This window comes from Electrona antarctica, assembly GCF_951216825.1.
Source record: "Electrona antarctica genome assembly, chromosome: 19".
NCBI classification, from domain to species: domain Eukaryota; kingdom Metazoa; phylum Chordata; class Actinopteri; order Myctophiformes; family Myctophidae; genus Electrona; species Electrona antarctica.
In genome coordinates this window covers 3,440,402-3,457,318 of record NC_136800.1, presented here as the reverse complement: position 1 = coordinate 3,457,318, position 16,917 = coordinate 3,440,402, and the positions used below count along the sequence as shown (strand labels likewise).

At 45.1% G+C, this 16,917-nt stretch overlaps 1 protein-coding gene across 2 annotated transcripts in view; it reads left to right on the top strand.

Annotated features, from left to right (window-relative positions):
- fgf12a (fibroblast growth factor 12a) overlaps positions 1-9,926 on the top strand; it is a gene marked incomplete at both ends in the record, with an annotated part of 63,774 nt that extends 53,848 nt beyond the window's left edge. For both annotated transcript variants that reach the window (XM_079530178.1, XM_079530179.1), the window contains 2 exons: positions 8,677-8,875; positions 9,808-9,926. In XM_079530178.1, the coding sequence (XP_079386304.1) occupies positions 8,677-8,875; positions 9,808-9,926 (318 nt within the window). The remainder of the gene's footprint in view (positions 1-8,676; positions 8,876-9,807) is intronic.
- Between the last annotated feature and the right edge of the window lie 6,991 nt (positions 9,927-16,917).

Below are 16,917 nucleotides of genomic sequence, written 5' to 3'. Positions count from 1 at the left end.
AGTCCAAGCCGCTTCTTTGCACCTGACAGGGGGGGAGTTTCCCCCAGTTGGACATAGCGCGTGGAAGGAACACGTTATTCCGACCAGTTCCTTTTCCCCTCCAGCAGGCGCCCCGGGCTGGCCAGGGGGAGGTATAGTTTAGAGACTGCATGTGAGGGTACCTATACCCTAGGGGTAGCCCTGGTCCAGTGAGGGTAGCCCTGGTCCATGTGAGGGTACCTATACCCTAGGGGTAGCCCTGGTCCAGTGAGGGTAGCCCTGGTCCATGTGAGGGTACCTATACCCTAGGGGTAGCCCTGGTCCAGTGAGGGTAGCCCTGGTCCATGTGAGGGTACCTATACCCTAGGGGTAGCCCTGGTCCAGTGAGGGTAGCCCTGGTCCATGTGAGGGTACCTATACCCTAGGGGTAGCCCTGGTCCAGTGAGGGTAGCCCTGGTCCATGTGAGGGTACCTATACCCTAGGGGTAGCCCTGGTCCATGTGAGGGTACCTATACCCTAGGGGTAGCCCTGGTCCATGTGAGGGTACCTATACCCTAGGGGTAGCCCTGGTCCATGTGAGGGTACCTATACCCTAGGGGTAGCCCTGGTCCATGTGAGGGTACCTATACCCTAGGGGTAGCCCTGGTCCAGTGAGGGTAGCCCTGGTCCATGTGAGGGTACCTATACCCTAGGGGTAGCCCTGGTCCATGTGAGGGTACCTATACCCTAGGGGTAGCCCTGGTCCATGTGAGGGTACCTATACCCTAGGGGTAGCCCTGGTCCATGTGAGGGTACCTATACCCTAGGGGTAGCCCTGGTCCATGTGAGGGTACCTATACCCTAGGGGTAGCCCTGGTCCATGTGAGGGTACCTATACCCTAGGGGTAGCCCTGGTCCAGTGAGGGTAGCCCTGGTCCATGTGAGGGTACCTATACCCTAGGGGTAGCCCTGGTCCATGTGAGGGTACCTATACCCTAGGGGTAGCCCTGGTCCATGTGAGGGTACCTATACCCTAGGGGTAGCCCTGGTCCAGTGAGGGTAGCCCTGGTCCATGTGAGGGTACCTATACCCTAGGGGTAGCCCTGGTCCAGTGAGGGTAGCCCTGGTCCATGTGAGGGTACCTATACCCTAGGGGTAGCCCTGGTCCATGTGAGGGTACCTATACCCTAGGGGTAGCCCTGGTCCATGTGAGGGTACCTATACCCTAGGGGTAGCCCTGGTCCAGTGCTTATAGCGAGTCTCTCACTAACGCCCTGTCGGGATAGTGTCTGCTGCACACGGGTAAGAAAATAACCCCTATTAACCCATTTAGACCTGGGAACGATTCTACATATGTTTTCTAAATCCTGGCAGTTTTCTGAAAAACCCATGTTTCTATGTCTCAAACATTTGAGGGACCCCCCAAGATTATATATGTATTTGGCCACCGACACCTATCTGAAAATATGTTGTTTCAGAGACCCCCCCCCCCCCCCCCAGAAGCAAAGATTTGATTTAAAAACTTTGGCTCTGAAAGAATATATTCAAAGATCTGCTATTTTTCAATAGCTAAAGTATTGATTGATTGTTTGATTGATTGATTGATTTATTAACAGTTTGCAGAATTCCAGTACATGTCAAGTATACAACTCAATACAAAAACTGTTAACTGTGAGTGGACGACACCATAAAGCATTACACTTGTTTACAATAGGGCCCACCATTTTCAATTAATCAAAAAGAAAGTATAACATATAATGCTTAAAACACCAAAAGGGGTTCCCGCCCAAAATGGGTTAAAACGCCCTATTAAAAACTCTAACATACAGTATGTGGGTTTGACATACTACACTGATGAAGACATTGATGAAGAATGTTCGATGCGGCGAGTTGGACAACTGGCGAGTTCTCCCGGTATCCGTTCCAGGAGTGTATCAATAACACACACACACACACACACACACACACACACACACACACACACACACACACACACAACCCTTCATTTTGTATTCCGTCCCTGTCTGTCCTCCTCCTGCCCTGTCACTTTGAGTGTCTCTCACGGTGTGTTTGACCCACTGGGTTTGCAGATGGTCCAGCCCTGCTTACTCAATCGCTCACTCCCCTGTGCACACACACACACACACACACACACACACATCGCTCACTCCCCTGTGCACACACACATCCCCATAATAACGGCGGGGTCTCGCGTGCCCAGCTTCACTAACAAGTCCTTCGTCCTTTCTCCTTCAGATCGCCACTGAATTTGAATTAGTGTCCCGTTCAATCCGTTTACCGACGCTAAGCGCAGCCTGTTGCCCCCCCCCCCCCCCCCCCCCCCCCCCCCCCCCCCTCCTTTAGCCCCAGCCCCCCCCCCCCCCCCCCCCCGAATGATGGTGTAGCCGAGCGTGTGACCATTTTTTTAAATTGTTTTTGCGGGCAGTACTAACAGCTTTGGTTCATTAAGAATTCCTGGCAGAGGAGGCGGTGAATGTCGACTGTCGGGGCTAGCCCGGGTGTTTCTGTCTGTATGCCTGTGTGTGTGTGTGTGTGTGTGTGTGTGTGTGTGTGTGTGTGTGTGTGTGTGTGTGTGTGTGTGTGTGTGTGTGTGTGTGTGTGTGTGTGTGTGTGTGTGTGTGTGTGTGTGTGTGTGTGTGTGTGTGTGTGTGTGTGTGTGTGTGTGTGTATACGTACAGTACTGCATGTGTGTGCATGTGTAAGGGCTTTCATACGGTGTATGTGTGCGTGCGTGCGTGTGCTCGCTCCGTGTCGTATTTCATGCGTGTCCATTAAGGAGTGTCTCATGAATCATGAGCTACTCTAGCGCCTCGTCTCTTCACCTCATATTTACACTCAGTCAGCGACAAACAAGGCACTCTGTCAAAGTCTTCAAAGTCACTTACAGTTCCCCCCCCCCCTCGCTTGTCATAATTCCTGGAGCCAGAGCTGGAGCTGCATGGAGCTCTCTCTAAAAAAAAAACGCCGCAAGCCGCTTCAGACACACACAGACAGAGTTGTGTCCTTGTGGGGCTGGGAAAATTTGGAAGGGATTCTAGAATGTGTCAGCGTACTGTATGCAGCAGCGGCATTAGAGGACTTGACAGGTTGAGGGCGCCGAAGAGGAAGTGAGCGCGAGCGGTGGCGATTGATTCCATCTGGCAACAGATTAATCCATTCGGGACGGGAGCAACACACCTGTGTGTTGCCCTTATTTTAAACTTTAGCTGTTGTAAAAATAGCAGATCGTACAAGCTCGTAGCGCGGCACCGAGTGCCGCGCTACGAGCTTGTAGATCTGCTATTTTTTGGAAAGATCAAGAAAACGCGTGCAAATCTTTGGATATGTATTCTTTCACGCTGACCGTTTTTAACTCAAATCTTTGCTTCTGGGGGGGGGGAGTGGGGGTCCCTTGAATAATATATATTTTTGGGGTCCTTGACTTGAAATAGTTTGAGCACCACTGATATTTCACTGGTATTTCAGAAAGCTCTTGATTTTAGAAGACATTTTGTAGAATCTGCAGGGTCTAATGGGTTAAATGAGCGACACAGTCTGGAGGTCGGCGAATTCTAATGCCCCCCCCCCCCCCCCTCCCTATACCACAACAAACCACACATATGCACACTGTCAGGTTGGAGGTTATGTGCCACCCCCCCCCACCCCTCGCCCCGGGCAGTCGGGCACCCTGCAACCAACAGAGGAAGACAGGGAGAGTAGAAAGAGAGATGTTAGTTTGCTCTTTGACAGCATGGTGGCAGTGGGTCTCTAGATTAAAAGCCTGCCCTGTCTGTCTACTTGGTTGTGTGTGCCGGCGGTGTCTGTCTGTCATGCACGCAAATAGCAGACCTATAAGCTCTACAGAGGCTTGTAGATTATATTGTGACACCTGCAACGCAACAAAGTACGACAGAGCTTTATACTCAGATGCCGGTTCCCCCGCTGTGTCTGTCCACACACAATCCACACGCACGCATGCAAGCACGCGCATGCACGCACGCACGCACGCACGCGCACACACTGGGAAATGTCATACAGTATGGCAGTAGATCATGCGCATAAATCTAACGTGTCACCTGTTTAATTGAAAATGGAGCTGAGTAGATGGGGCTTCCTGAGGCTATATAGGTGAAGTCACATTCAATCTCTTCGTCCTTTATCTTTCCGTCTCTCTCTCGCTCGCTCTCGCTCTCGCTCTCGCTCTCTCTCTCTCTCTCTCTCTCTCTCTCTCTCTCTCTCTCTCTCTCTCTCTCGCGCGCGCGCGCGGTCAGATGGACAACCTTAAGAGGGCAGAGAACCCTGGAGGTATAAATGAGTGATAGGGTCTGCTCTCCTCCCTTTCACACACACACACACACACACACACACACACACACACACACACACACACGCACACGCACGCATGCGCACACACACACACACACACACGCGCACGCACGCACACGCACACACACGCACACAGATAAACAGTCAGGATTGGCGCTACAGCCTGCTACAGCACAGCTGTTCTGCATCAAACCCTCTTCTATTTTAGTCACGAAAGACTCCCCCCCTGCCCCCCCCCCCCCCCCCCCACCTGTCCTCCAGACCGTCTAGCGTTACTTTTTAATTGCTTTGCATCCAGAAAACAGCTGGAGTTGAGGATGAGCAGAGATGGAGGGTATAAGGGAAAGCGAGTGGTGTGGGTGAGAGGAGTCACGGGGGAGTTCATATCCCAGCTATCTACACTAAGTGTAAAATAAATGTACTTATAGTGGAGATTAGGAACGAGACACTATAGTATAAACCAACTCTCTGTGACACTAAACACACTGAGGTTGAATCATAGGCCCGTGAGCGTATAGATACCCCATTGGTGGCCGCTGTTTATCGGAAGCGATGCACTACATTGCAGCCGCCATATTTTGTGAGGGAAAGCCTTCCTTCTAAACAGGATGTCTCTTCACAGTTATCATCTGAAATCATCATCTGAATCAACTCTCTGAATGTTCAACCAATTTTAGCATGCTCTGGTTTTGCTACAAAAGTCAGACATGAAGTTATGTTATGATACAGGATAGTTGCTTTTAACCCATTTTGGACTGACGTCGATTAAAAGAAAGGATTCTAAATCCTAACATTTTTCAGAAAAACCCATGTTTCTATGTCAGTGGTGCTCAACCTTTTTCATGTCAAGGAGGAGGAGAATTATCTCTATTGTGCCACGGACCCCCATCTCAAAATATGTAGTTCCAGGGACCCCCCAGAAGCCAATATTTTAGTTAAAAATATTCGCTCTGAAATATATATTCAAAGATTTGCACCACATTTTCACGACTTATCAAAAATAGCAGACCTACAAGCTCGTATCGATGTAGATCTGCTATTTTTCAATAGCTAAAGTAGAACAGAATGCTTAAAACACCAAAAGGGGTTCCCGTCTAAAATGGATATGTTTTCATACCAAAGCACCTTATTTCACATCGATAGCAACGGTAATGGTTATACAACAGAAAGAAGTTGTAGTCTCGGGTATTTATAATACTAATAATACATTTTATTTATAAGGCGCCTTTCAGGGCGCTCAAGGTCGCCGTACAGGTTAAAAACACAGTTAAAACCGAAACCAAACTAAGGCACAGCTTGCATGCAGAAGACAACAAAGGTCAGCCATATGCCTGGCTAAACAGGTGGGTTTTGAGGTGAGTTTGGAATATGGTGATAGAGTCCATGTTTCTAATATTAGGGGGGAGGGAGTTCCAGAGGTGAGGGGCAGAGCGGCTGAAGGCTCTTGGACATTTATATACTGTACAACTTCAGGCATATTTCTTGCAGGGGAGTTATGGCAAAGTTCCCTTACATAATATCGGGGCATGTTGCCACAATGTCTCCTGTACTGTACTGTACTGTACTGTATCTGTCTATAGAGCGTCGCAGTCCCGCCCCGTTTCATGACCACGAGCTGTCCGTATAAGAAAATTTCCCATTCATTTTTCCCATAGACGTTTCAGAAAGTATTTATTTAAAGACCATTTAAGCCGTTTAAGCAACTCGGATGATGACAAATCATGACAATAAACAAACAAAAAATTGGGCCGAACAAATAATTAGAAAGAAGAAAAACAACAACAAAAAGGTGTTGTACCCTGCTCTTTTTTTTCCTTCTTTTATTATTTTTTTCCTTATTTTATTAATTATTTGTTCGGCCCAAAACATTGTATTTGTTGTCATGTTGTTTGTCATCATCCGAGTTGGCTTTGGCTTTAAAGGTCTTTAAATAAATACTTTCTGGAACGTCTATGGGAGAAATGTATGGGAAATTCTCTTACAGACAGCTTGTCGGGGGCGGGACTGCGACGCTCTATAGAGGCCCCTCAACAGGCACGTGCCGAGAGTGTTAGAGAGGCAGGGGCTGAAATCCCATAAGAGGGCACTTTTGGCCCAAAATAGCAGATCTACAAGCTCACAACGCGTCGCGCTGCGACGCGTTGAGAGCTTGTAGATCAGCTATTTTCAGGGCACAACCCTGCACTCTTTATCTACTGGAGATGTGGTGTATGCGGCATGGATTTCGAAAACAAATTAGTTCAGGAGACTTGCAGGACAATTCTCCTAGAAGGCTGCCTTCCTCCGGCATGGCATGGAAAGGAGAGGAGGGGCATTTAGAATTTCTTTCACCATGGTAAATGCTGCATAAGTGGTCTGGAGAGGGCAGTTGTTTTACAGACGGGTAAAGGTCTCACTCACATGTAAGACACACGCAAGACACACTTGTGTCCTGTGTCTTCTGTTTGTTATGGCCGCCTCCATGCATTTCCAATGGGAGTCACATGGTTTCATGACACAACAATGACAACATTGTTGTGTCATGAAACAAGGTTGTGTCTTCAAACCATGTGACTCCCATTGGAAATGCATTGAGGCGGCCATGATAGCCCTGGTCCAGTGCTTACAGCGAGTCTCTCTCTGACGCCCACAGCCCTCTAGCAATTTTCTCAGTCCCGTGCAAGGGTTTACAATTCCCAGCAAATAAACAAAACGACGTAACTACTCACCGAAACAAAGCCTGCTAGACCTTGGTATTCTCGAAGCTGGGAAGCGTCTCAGGTCCCCAGCTTCTCTCTAAAATGCACTTTGAGCCATTTTAATACAGCAATGTACCGGACCGCCAACGCCAAGAGTCATTTTTTCTACTACGGCATTTCCGGGTTTTGCCTGCGCCGATCTGGTTGGATTCATTTGATTTAATGACTAAAATAGTGCATTTTAGAGAGAAGCTGGGGACCAGAGACGCTTCCCAGCTTCGAGAATATACTTTTACCAAGGTCTAGCAGGCTTTGTGTCGGTGAGTAGTTACGCCGTTTTGTTTATTTGCTGGGAATTGTAAACCCTCGCACGGGAGTGAGAAAATTGCTAGAGGGCTGTGGAAGTGCCTTCCACAGGGCGTCACTCGCTGTAAGCACTGGACCAGGGCTAAGGCCATGACAAACAGAAGACACAGGACACAAGAGTGTCTTGCGCGTGTCTTACGTGTGACTGAGGCCTTAGGTGTGAGTGAGGCCTAAAAGGGCAGGGGCTGAAGCCCCCTCTATGTGTGCACGTCCCTGACAGTGACACCAAATGGGGTTCTCGCCCAAAATGAGTTAATAGCACAGGCAGACTCTTCACATACTAGAGCATGTCTGAAATAAGTGTCAGAGCTGAAATAGACATGCAAATATGAAATAAATGCTAGGTGTAATGTTAGAGACCACAGAAGTGATCCTTTCAAGCCTCTTTTCTCAACTCGCTGTTTTCTGCAAGACATTACTCTATAAGCCATATCTCCAAAACTGGTGGGTCAAACTGAACAACCAATATAGCAATTTGAAGCTATGATTCCCTGACATGAAAAAACAAAAAATCAAAAAAATCCAATAGCAGTCTCTCAGTCAAATTTGGTCACATTTAATGGTGGAAACTGAAAATGTCTAATTGTATTGCTCTGCAGCTGTTTGATCTTGTGGCCATAAGGACTCTGTTGTTGTTACCAGTCTAAGTGCCCTTATTTTATGATATTGTATTTATATATGTACTGTATGTTTTTTTTTAATTGTATTGTCTGATGTATTATGTATTGTTCTGTTGTATTGTTTGTTTGTACAAAAAAAGAAGAAAAATGCAATAAATATATTGTTTAAAAAAAACGGGGGAAAAAACCCCATGCCATTCCAATTGCCACAGCCCTGCATGGGCTAAGCCTCCCCAGGGCTATAGCATAGTTATCCACCTTTCTACTACTGCATTGAAACCGTCTGATTGACCACAGAAGATTAACAGACCTGGTTTCTTATTATTGCCTCCTATGCTGACGGTGAAATCCTCTCTCCTCCGCCACCCGTTGTGACCTCTTCTTTGACCCGTTTTGTTCATGGTTTCTACTTTCTGCTGAGCTTAGCAGCAGATCTATAGCTAAACTATAAGGACAGCATATGCTCTTTGTCCTGCCACTGGAGAGACAAACAACAACAACAACCACACGTTCAGCGCTTACTTTGTGTTATCATTAAATAAGACTTGGCAGAAATTGTTTCCAATTTTGTTTATGATGACCCTATATTCTCTCTTTGGCGTTGATGCAGACTTTTCATTTGTGTGTGTGTGTGTGTGTGTGTGTGTGTGTGTGTGTGTGTGTGTGTGTGTGTGTGTGTGTGTGTGTGTGTGTGCGTGCGCGTGCGTGCGTGTGCGTGTGCGTTTAGGCGATGTTCACACCAGAGTGCAGGTTCAAGGAGTCTGTGTTTGAGAACTACTACGTGATCTACTCGTCCACTGTGTTCCGGCAGCAGGAGTCGGGCCGCGCCTGGTTCCTCGGCCTCACCAAGGAGGGCCAGGCCATGAAGGGAAACCGAGCAAAAAAGACCAAGCCCTCCTCACACTTTGTGCCCAGGCCCATTGAAGGTATCTTTACAAGAAATCTCTAAGAAGAGAATACCAGCACTCACGGACATGTCATTTAAGGCACTTTTATTATTTTCTGGTTGGCATAGTTTGCTTTTATAGTGTCCGGGGGTACGACACCTTCCCTTGTCCGTGTCGATACAAACAACAATCAGCCAAAACAATCATAATACAGCAAAATACAAATACTATTTAGTCTTAGTTGTAGTCATCATAACTCATTCACTTAGTTAGTTAGTTTTCATTTAGTTTCCATTTAGTTTTCGTCAGTGAAAAAAGGTAGTCGACGAACATTTTTCGTCAGAAGTTTTAGTCGACGAAGTCAACACTGAATTGGTCTACTAAAGATTCCTTGCATGTAAAATGTCTGAGCAACCGCAAGAACATGTCATCTTTTATATTTGGTCAGACCATAAAGTCTGATTTTTACTCTCTATACTTTTTTTCTATACATTTCGTTCCTTCAATCTTTCCAGCCTTGGCATCACCAAGATATGACATTTCTATAAAAAACCTTCAGTTGTATTTTCTAAACGTGTTTTCTGCTAACTAACGGGCGTTTTGTGATGGATATTATCATGATGACATCATGTCTGGCACTGGGATACAAACATGCTGACGACAGCTCTCTTCACTTTGCTTGTCTTCTCCTCCAACCACCCAGCCCGTTATAATTGTCCCAACCAACCTTATACACCACCTGACCTTGTCTCGGTTATTTGCCCATCCATCTCTGCAATCTGCCCTCCATTGTACCCTTTCTATATATTTCCTCACTGTTTGTCCTCTATGTCCTCCCCTCCCCTCCCCTCCCCTCCCCTCCCCTCCCCTCCCCTCCCCTCTCCTCTCCTCTCCTCTCCTCTCCTCTCCTCTCCTCTCCTCTCCTCTCCTCTCCTCTCCTCTCCTCTCCTCTCCTCTCCTCTCCTCTCCAGTTTGTATGTACAGGGAGCCGTCGCTGCACGAGATCGAGCCGGAGAAGCAGCGCTCCAGAAAGAGCTCAGGGACTCCCACCATGAACGGCGGGAAAGCCGTCAATCAGAACGCCACATAGCAGTGGGGGGAGGGGCTTCCAGCAGGAGGAGGAGGGCCGGGAGGGGTGGCCTGCTTCTGATCCCCCCCCCCCCCCCCCCCCAAAAAAAAGAATAAAAAAAATTAAAAAGGGGGGATGGGACAGGCCATGGGAAAACTCACCAACACCCTCCCCACCCCCACCCACCACCCCCACCGCGCCTCAAAAACCTACGCACCAACCATAACCTCTGTATTAAAAACGGGGAGTTGAAGCCGCGACGAAGAGGAGCTGTACTGTATACGACACACACACACACACACACAAAAACAAAACAAAAAAACTGAACCCTTGCCTGTGAAAAAAAATCTTTTAGATGAATTATTATTATGAAGATAACAACAACAACAACAACGAGAGGATGTGAAAAACGAAAACCACATTTTCAATCAGGACTTGACCTCGACGTTTTATGCAAAAAAAAAAAGAAGAAAAAAAACCGAGAAAAGAAAATGAAATGAAATGGAAAAAGCTGTGACAAACAAAGAAATGAATGGTGGTCTTTCTTCACACAAGTACAAATATCTCATTTCCAATTTATGCTGTGAAAAAGAAATTAGCTTTAAGACATGTTCCCACCTTCATGCGTTTTTTTATCTTTTATTTAATTTTTTTCCTGAATGCGTAACTTGAAAACTTCCACAATGCTCCATTGTATTATTGTTATCATTGTCAATTACTAGCAACATTGACAGCAGCCATTGTTGTTATGTTGGAACCTCTCCATCCCCAGTTACTCTAGTAGGTCTACTCTTGGTTATTCTGGGATTTTGTTTTTTTTACACCGAATTTCATTTTTGCTCTACTGTGAGGGTTTGAATGAATGAATGCGTTTTGAGAGTTCTCCTTTAAAGGGAGACGGACTGTGTGGGATTTTCTTATTTGCTCAGTTGTTGTACTGTAAGTGTGAATGACACTTGGCCACGGGACAGTTCAGCTCAGTTGTTGTACTGTAAGTGTGAATGACGCTTGGCCACGGGACAGTTCAGTTGTTGTACTGTAAGTGTGAATGACGCTTGGCCACGGGACAGTTCAGCCTAAATGGTACTTTTGTCACGCGACGGTGTCGCTCGTGTGCCCGCCTGCCGCGTGACGAAGCATCATTTCGGCTTTAGGGAGGTTCCAAAAAAATGCTCTGAGACGAACTCCACTCCTTATGTCCTCTTATGTTCTGCAATGGCAGGGCAGGATTTAAACAAGCAATACGAGTTGTGTACATCTCCAAATAATAGTAATAATAACAACCGCCATGCCCCTTCCGTTTTTGGGTTCAACAGAGAAGACTGATATGTATGTAGAAAAGGTCGTCTGTATTTAAAAGTGGGCACTGCGGAAAGTCGCCGTAAGAGGGCCCTGATTTGGTCCTCGTAACGGCAACTAGAAGGTGATACTTTTATGTGTGGATAAAAGAGGTGTCCGATCCTGACAAAAGAATATGCCAGCAAATAATGTTTAGCATCAGCACTGTAATATGAGCCACACAGCAACGATAAGGACCACTTTCACATCTGCACCTCAAAGTATCTAAGCCGTCTTCTCTGTGGTCGTATGAGCTAGGCTATAAACAAAACTGTCAGAAATATAAGTATATCCTAATTATCCATGCTTGTAATCTATATCAACAAGTCTCCGAAATAAGGGATTTGTGTTTTGTAGGCACAAAGACAGACAGGCCAACAGATTCTGTCCAGAGTGAGATTGGCCAAACAGTCGTGTTGTTGAGCTTCTTCTCTTTTTGTTACCTTTTTATCGCGAAAGGATTATGGATTGCACGACATGGACGGACAGGGTTGTCTTGACTGTTCAATGATAACTCACTGACCCTTTCTTTGCATTTGTAATTTACCCCCTAATATGATGTCACAGTCACTGAGACTCGCTTCATTGCCACGATGGAAGCAGAACTTCTCGTTGAGGAGCCAATTAATCTGAGCCACGGAGACATGCCAGCTTGCAGAAAGATGTCTCTCCCTCCTTCAGTGGCGTGCACAGACATTTAGAGGGGCAGGTGCTCAAGTTAAAAAAAGGGCACCTTGTGCAGCGCGTGGAACCGGCCGGTTGCCTTAATCTATTTTGGGCGGGAACCCCTTTTGGTGTTAGCATTATGTTATGCTTTAGCTATTGAAAAATAGCAGATCTACAAGCTCATAGCGCGCCACCGAGTGGCGCGCTATGAACTTGTAGGTCTGCTATTTTTGAAAAATCCAAAAAAAAAAAGGAAAAAAAAGGTTTTTTTTTTTTTTTTTAAAGGGCACATTGCCAAAAGGGCAGGGGGTGCTCTAGCACCCCCTAGTGTCTATCTGTGCACGCCACTGCCCCCGTGGGTCTATCTCACATGTCCCCCCGTATTCTCTGAGCTGGTAGCCCTATACAAGTCCCCATCTCCACTGATTTTGTGACCCATGAAATGAGTCGTTTGCTGCACTGTGGAGGAACGCGTCTCTATGTCATAAATCCATGCTGCTGAAAGGGGCTCTATAAACCAAGTGAATAGACATGGCATTGCTGGGAGAGAATAGCTACTTAAACCTCCTAGTCGCATTCCTCCACAAATATATATTGTACATAGAGTTTTTCGGAGGAGGAGCAATCCCCTATTGGTTCGTCTACTCAGGAAGTCCTACTCTTGTCCAATGAATCGGGCCAGACGTGAAGGCAGGTGAGGCCACCCTTTGTCCAGCATCCAATGCACAAAGCCTGGCCAATGGAGTGGTCTTTTAATGAGACCAGCGGTGGGTGGGGTTGACGGGGTTTTGGGTGGTGGAAGGTGTGTTTGGTTAAGTCTGGCCAATGTGCTGGAGGTTTGGAAATGGGTTAAAATTGTACAGGCCTGAGGCGCAGCAGTGGAGCTGAAACATAGAACAATAATATGAGAGTGAAGACTGTTAAGTTGAGGTAAGATTGGCTCTATTTTCTAGAGGACAAAAACAAATATTGTATATGTGATGATTAGAGTGATATTTTATTGGCCTTGAGTTAATGCATCCCTTTAGAGTTCTGGTTGGGTACCATATCTGCAGTATAGATAAGATAAAAAAGGTTTTTTGCACAGATAGGATCAGCAGAATTGATTACAGCTGAGGCAGATTTTAGTCTTCCACCTGGAGCCCAGTTTGATAGCAGGTACAGGTTACCCCCTAAGAACTAATGGTAGATTAGTTCATGTCACACAGCTTCTATAACAATGATATTAGTTCAGATACTGACAGGCAGCAGACAAGACCAGCATATTAAAATAACTTTGTATATTAAACTTAAAGGGGTTTATATTTGTTTAAAGGGTAAAGGCGACAAACGGCAGTGCATGAACAATGGATGTAAATGAAAGAATGCAAAGAGGGGAGGGGAGGGGGTGAAGTAACAACAAAGGGTTAAATGGGAACATTTGGGAGGGGGGAGGGGGGGGGGTTACATGATGTATGAACGTGTAAGCGAAGGCCTTGGTCGTTTGTGATATAAAGAATAATTTATGTATTTTTATGTTTGCAGATGATTTCACTGCATCGGAAACACACTCATATATGCATTATGAATTGTGAGATGAAATAAAAATATGCATTGATAATAAAAAGTCAGAATGAAGTTAGTGATTGTTTAAGAATAAAGATTATGTTATAAAGAGCTTTCACCTTCTCAGTGTGTGCTGCTTGAGTCACTGTTCATAACTACAGTAACTGACTGTGATCTAATTTTTGGCCAGTTCAACCTATCCGATATCCAGGTCCGTTACCGCCCCCTACAACCACAATTAAAATGTAAGCTTTATTGTCTCCACCAGGCCGAAGGCATGGGGAGAGAGTATGTTTTGCACTCCGTCCGTCCGTCCGTGTGTCCGTGTGTGTGTCCGTGTGTGTGTCCGTCCTTCCGTCTGTGAACAGCTAATCTCCGGCACCGTTAACCCGGTCGATGCCAAATTTTGCACACACACTCCCTGGATGCCAACGATGAACCTCTGCCCCAAAGTTTCCAGAACGGCCTGTTATAGCGCCACCAGGAGGCCGCTTTGTGCAAAACAAGTTTTTGATTTTGTCCAAACATCACGCAAATTGGTAGGCCTACACAGTCTCTCTAGAGCCATTCAACGAAACGGGTCTTTCAGATTTCTCAGACTCCATCCTGATTGGCTAAGATTGGCTTCCAAAGTTCGCAGGAGTGCTCAGTTTCAAACAAAATGCTGCAAATCATGAACACATCGTGTGATTTCCGTGAAATTGTGCACGCACATTCCCACTAGGCCGAGGAGGAAATGCCACATGAACATTTTCAACTCAGCCTCATGGTGGCGCTATAACTGGCCGAAAAGTGTTTTTACCTCTAACTGCACGGATCTGTGGATAACTTTGTATGCCAACTCCCTAGAGGCCAAGGAAAAACCTTTGCCTGGAATTTTTCACATCTGCTCTTTATAGCGCCACCAGGAGGCCGACATATGTAAAACACATTTTCTAATATTACTCCTTCAGATTTTATCCAAATTTCACGCAAATCGGTACACATGCTCTTCATAGTCATGTGATCAAGACTGGTTTGTTTGATTTCTCATAATCCACCCTCATTGGCTACGATTGGCTTCTAAACTTTTCAGGAGTAGCCCGCTTTGTACCCGTTTTGTACAAATCGCCACAACTACTCAACGCAGCGTCCGATTGTGGTGAAACTGTGCATGCATATTCCCACTAGGCTTTGGAAGAAATGCCACTTGACAGTTTTCAAATCAGCCTCATGGTGGCGCTACAACAGGCCAAGCCGCGTCACACACACACACACACACACACACACACACACACACAAACACACACACACTAGGGCATTCACTTCTAGTCATTTTTACTAGTTGACTAGTTGCCTAGTTTACTAGTCGACTAGTCGACTAGTTGTTAAACCACCTTTTATGTTTAAAAAAAAAATAAAAAACGTTTTTTTTTTTTTTTTTGAAATAATATTTGTACATTTAAAAACTGTGTACATTGGTGACTATAACTATAATCTACCTGATATTGAGGCCTACAAAATCGGTAAAAAAAAAAAAAAAAAAAAATGAACTTTTTTTTTTTTTTTTTCTTATCAACTAGTCGACTAGTACCATCAAGGTCGACTAGTGGATTTACTAGTCGACTAGTAAACTAGTCGACTAGTTGCTTAATGCCCTAACACACACACGTTTATATTGTTCCTAAACATTTTGCCAAACATCACACACACACACTTATATCCTCCTGGTGGAGACCTGTGCCCAGAAGGGCACTTTTTCTAGTTTATATCATGCTTCTTATATAATTCCGATTTTACATTAAACCAGACTAAACTTAGTACAGTATGTGCTTACGTAATTATCAGCATACTACTCACCGATAATGACCATGATACTGACCATGATACTGACATGATACTGACATGATACTGGCCATGATACTGACATGATACTGACCATGATACTGACATGATACTGGCCATGATACTGACATGATACTGACCATGATACTGACATGATACTGACCATGATACTGACATGATACTGACATGATACTGACATGATACTGACCATGATACTGTCATGATACTGACATGATACTGACCATGATACTGACATGATACTGACCATGATACTGTCCATGATACTGACTATGATACTGACCATGATACTGACATGATACTGTCATGATACTGACATGATACTGTCATGATACTGACCATGATACTGACATGATACTGACATGATACTGACATGATACTGGCCATGATACTGACATGATACTGACCATGATACTGACATGATACTGGCCATGATACTGACATGATACTGGCCATGATACTGACATGATACTGACCATGATACTGACATGATACTGACCATGATACTGTCATGATACTAACCATGATACTGACAATTATACTGACCGTGATACTGACATGATAATGACCATGATACTGACCATGATACTGACATGATACTGACATGATACTGGCCATGATACTGACATGATACTGACCATGATACTGACATGATACTGGCCATGATACTGACATGATACTGACCATGATACTGACATGATACTGACCATGATACTGACATGATACTGACATGATACTGACCATGATACTGACATGATACTGACATGATACTGACCATGATACTGACATGATACTGACCATGATACTGTCCATGATACTGACTATGATACTGACCATGATACTGACATGATACTGTCATGATACTGACATGATACTGTCATGATACTGACCATGATACTGACATGATACTGACCATGATACTGACATGATACTGACCATGATACTGACCATGATACTGACATGATACTGACCATGATACTGACATGATACTGACCATGACACTGACCATGATACTGACCATGATACTGACATGATACTGACCATGATACTGACCATGATACTGTCATGATACTGACCATGATACTGACATGATACTGACATGATACTGGCCATGATACTGACATGATACTGACCATGATACTGACATGATACTGACCATGATACTGTCATGATACTGACATGATACTGACCATGATACTGACCATGATACTGACATGATACTGTCATGATACTGACCATGATGCTGACCATGATACTGTCATGATACTGACATGATACTGACATGATACTGACATGATACTGGCCATGATACTGACATGATACTGACCATGATACTGACATGATACTGACCATGATACTGTCATGATACTGACATGATACTGACCATGATACTGACATGATACTGTCATGATACTGACCATGATGCTGACCATGATACTGTCATGATACTGACATGATACTGACATGATACTGACCATGATACTGACATGATACTGTCATGATACTGACCATGATACTGACATGATACTGACATGATACTGACATGATACTGACCATGATACTGACATGATACTGACATGATACTGACCATGATACTGACATGATACTGACCATGATACTG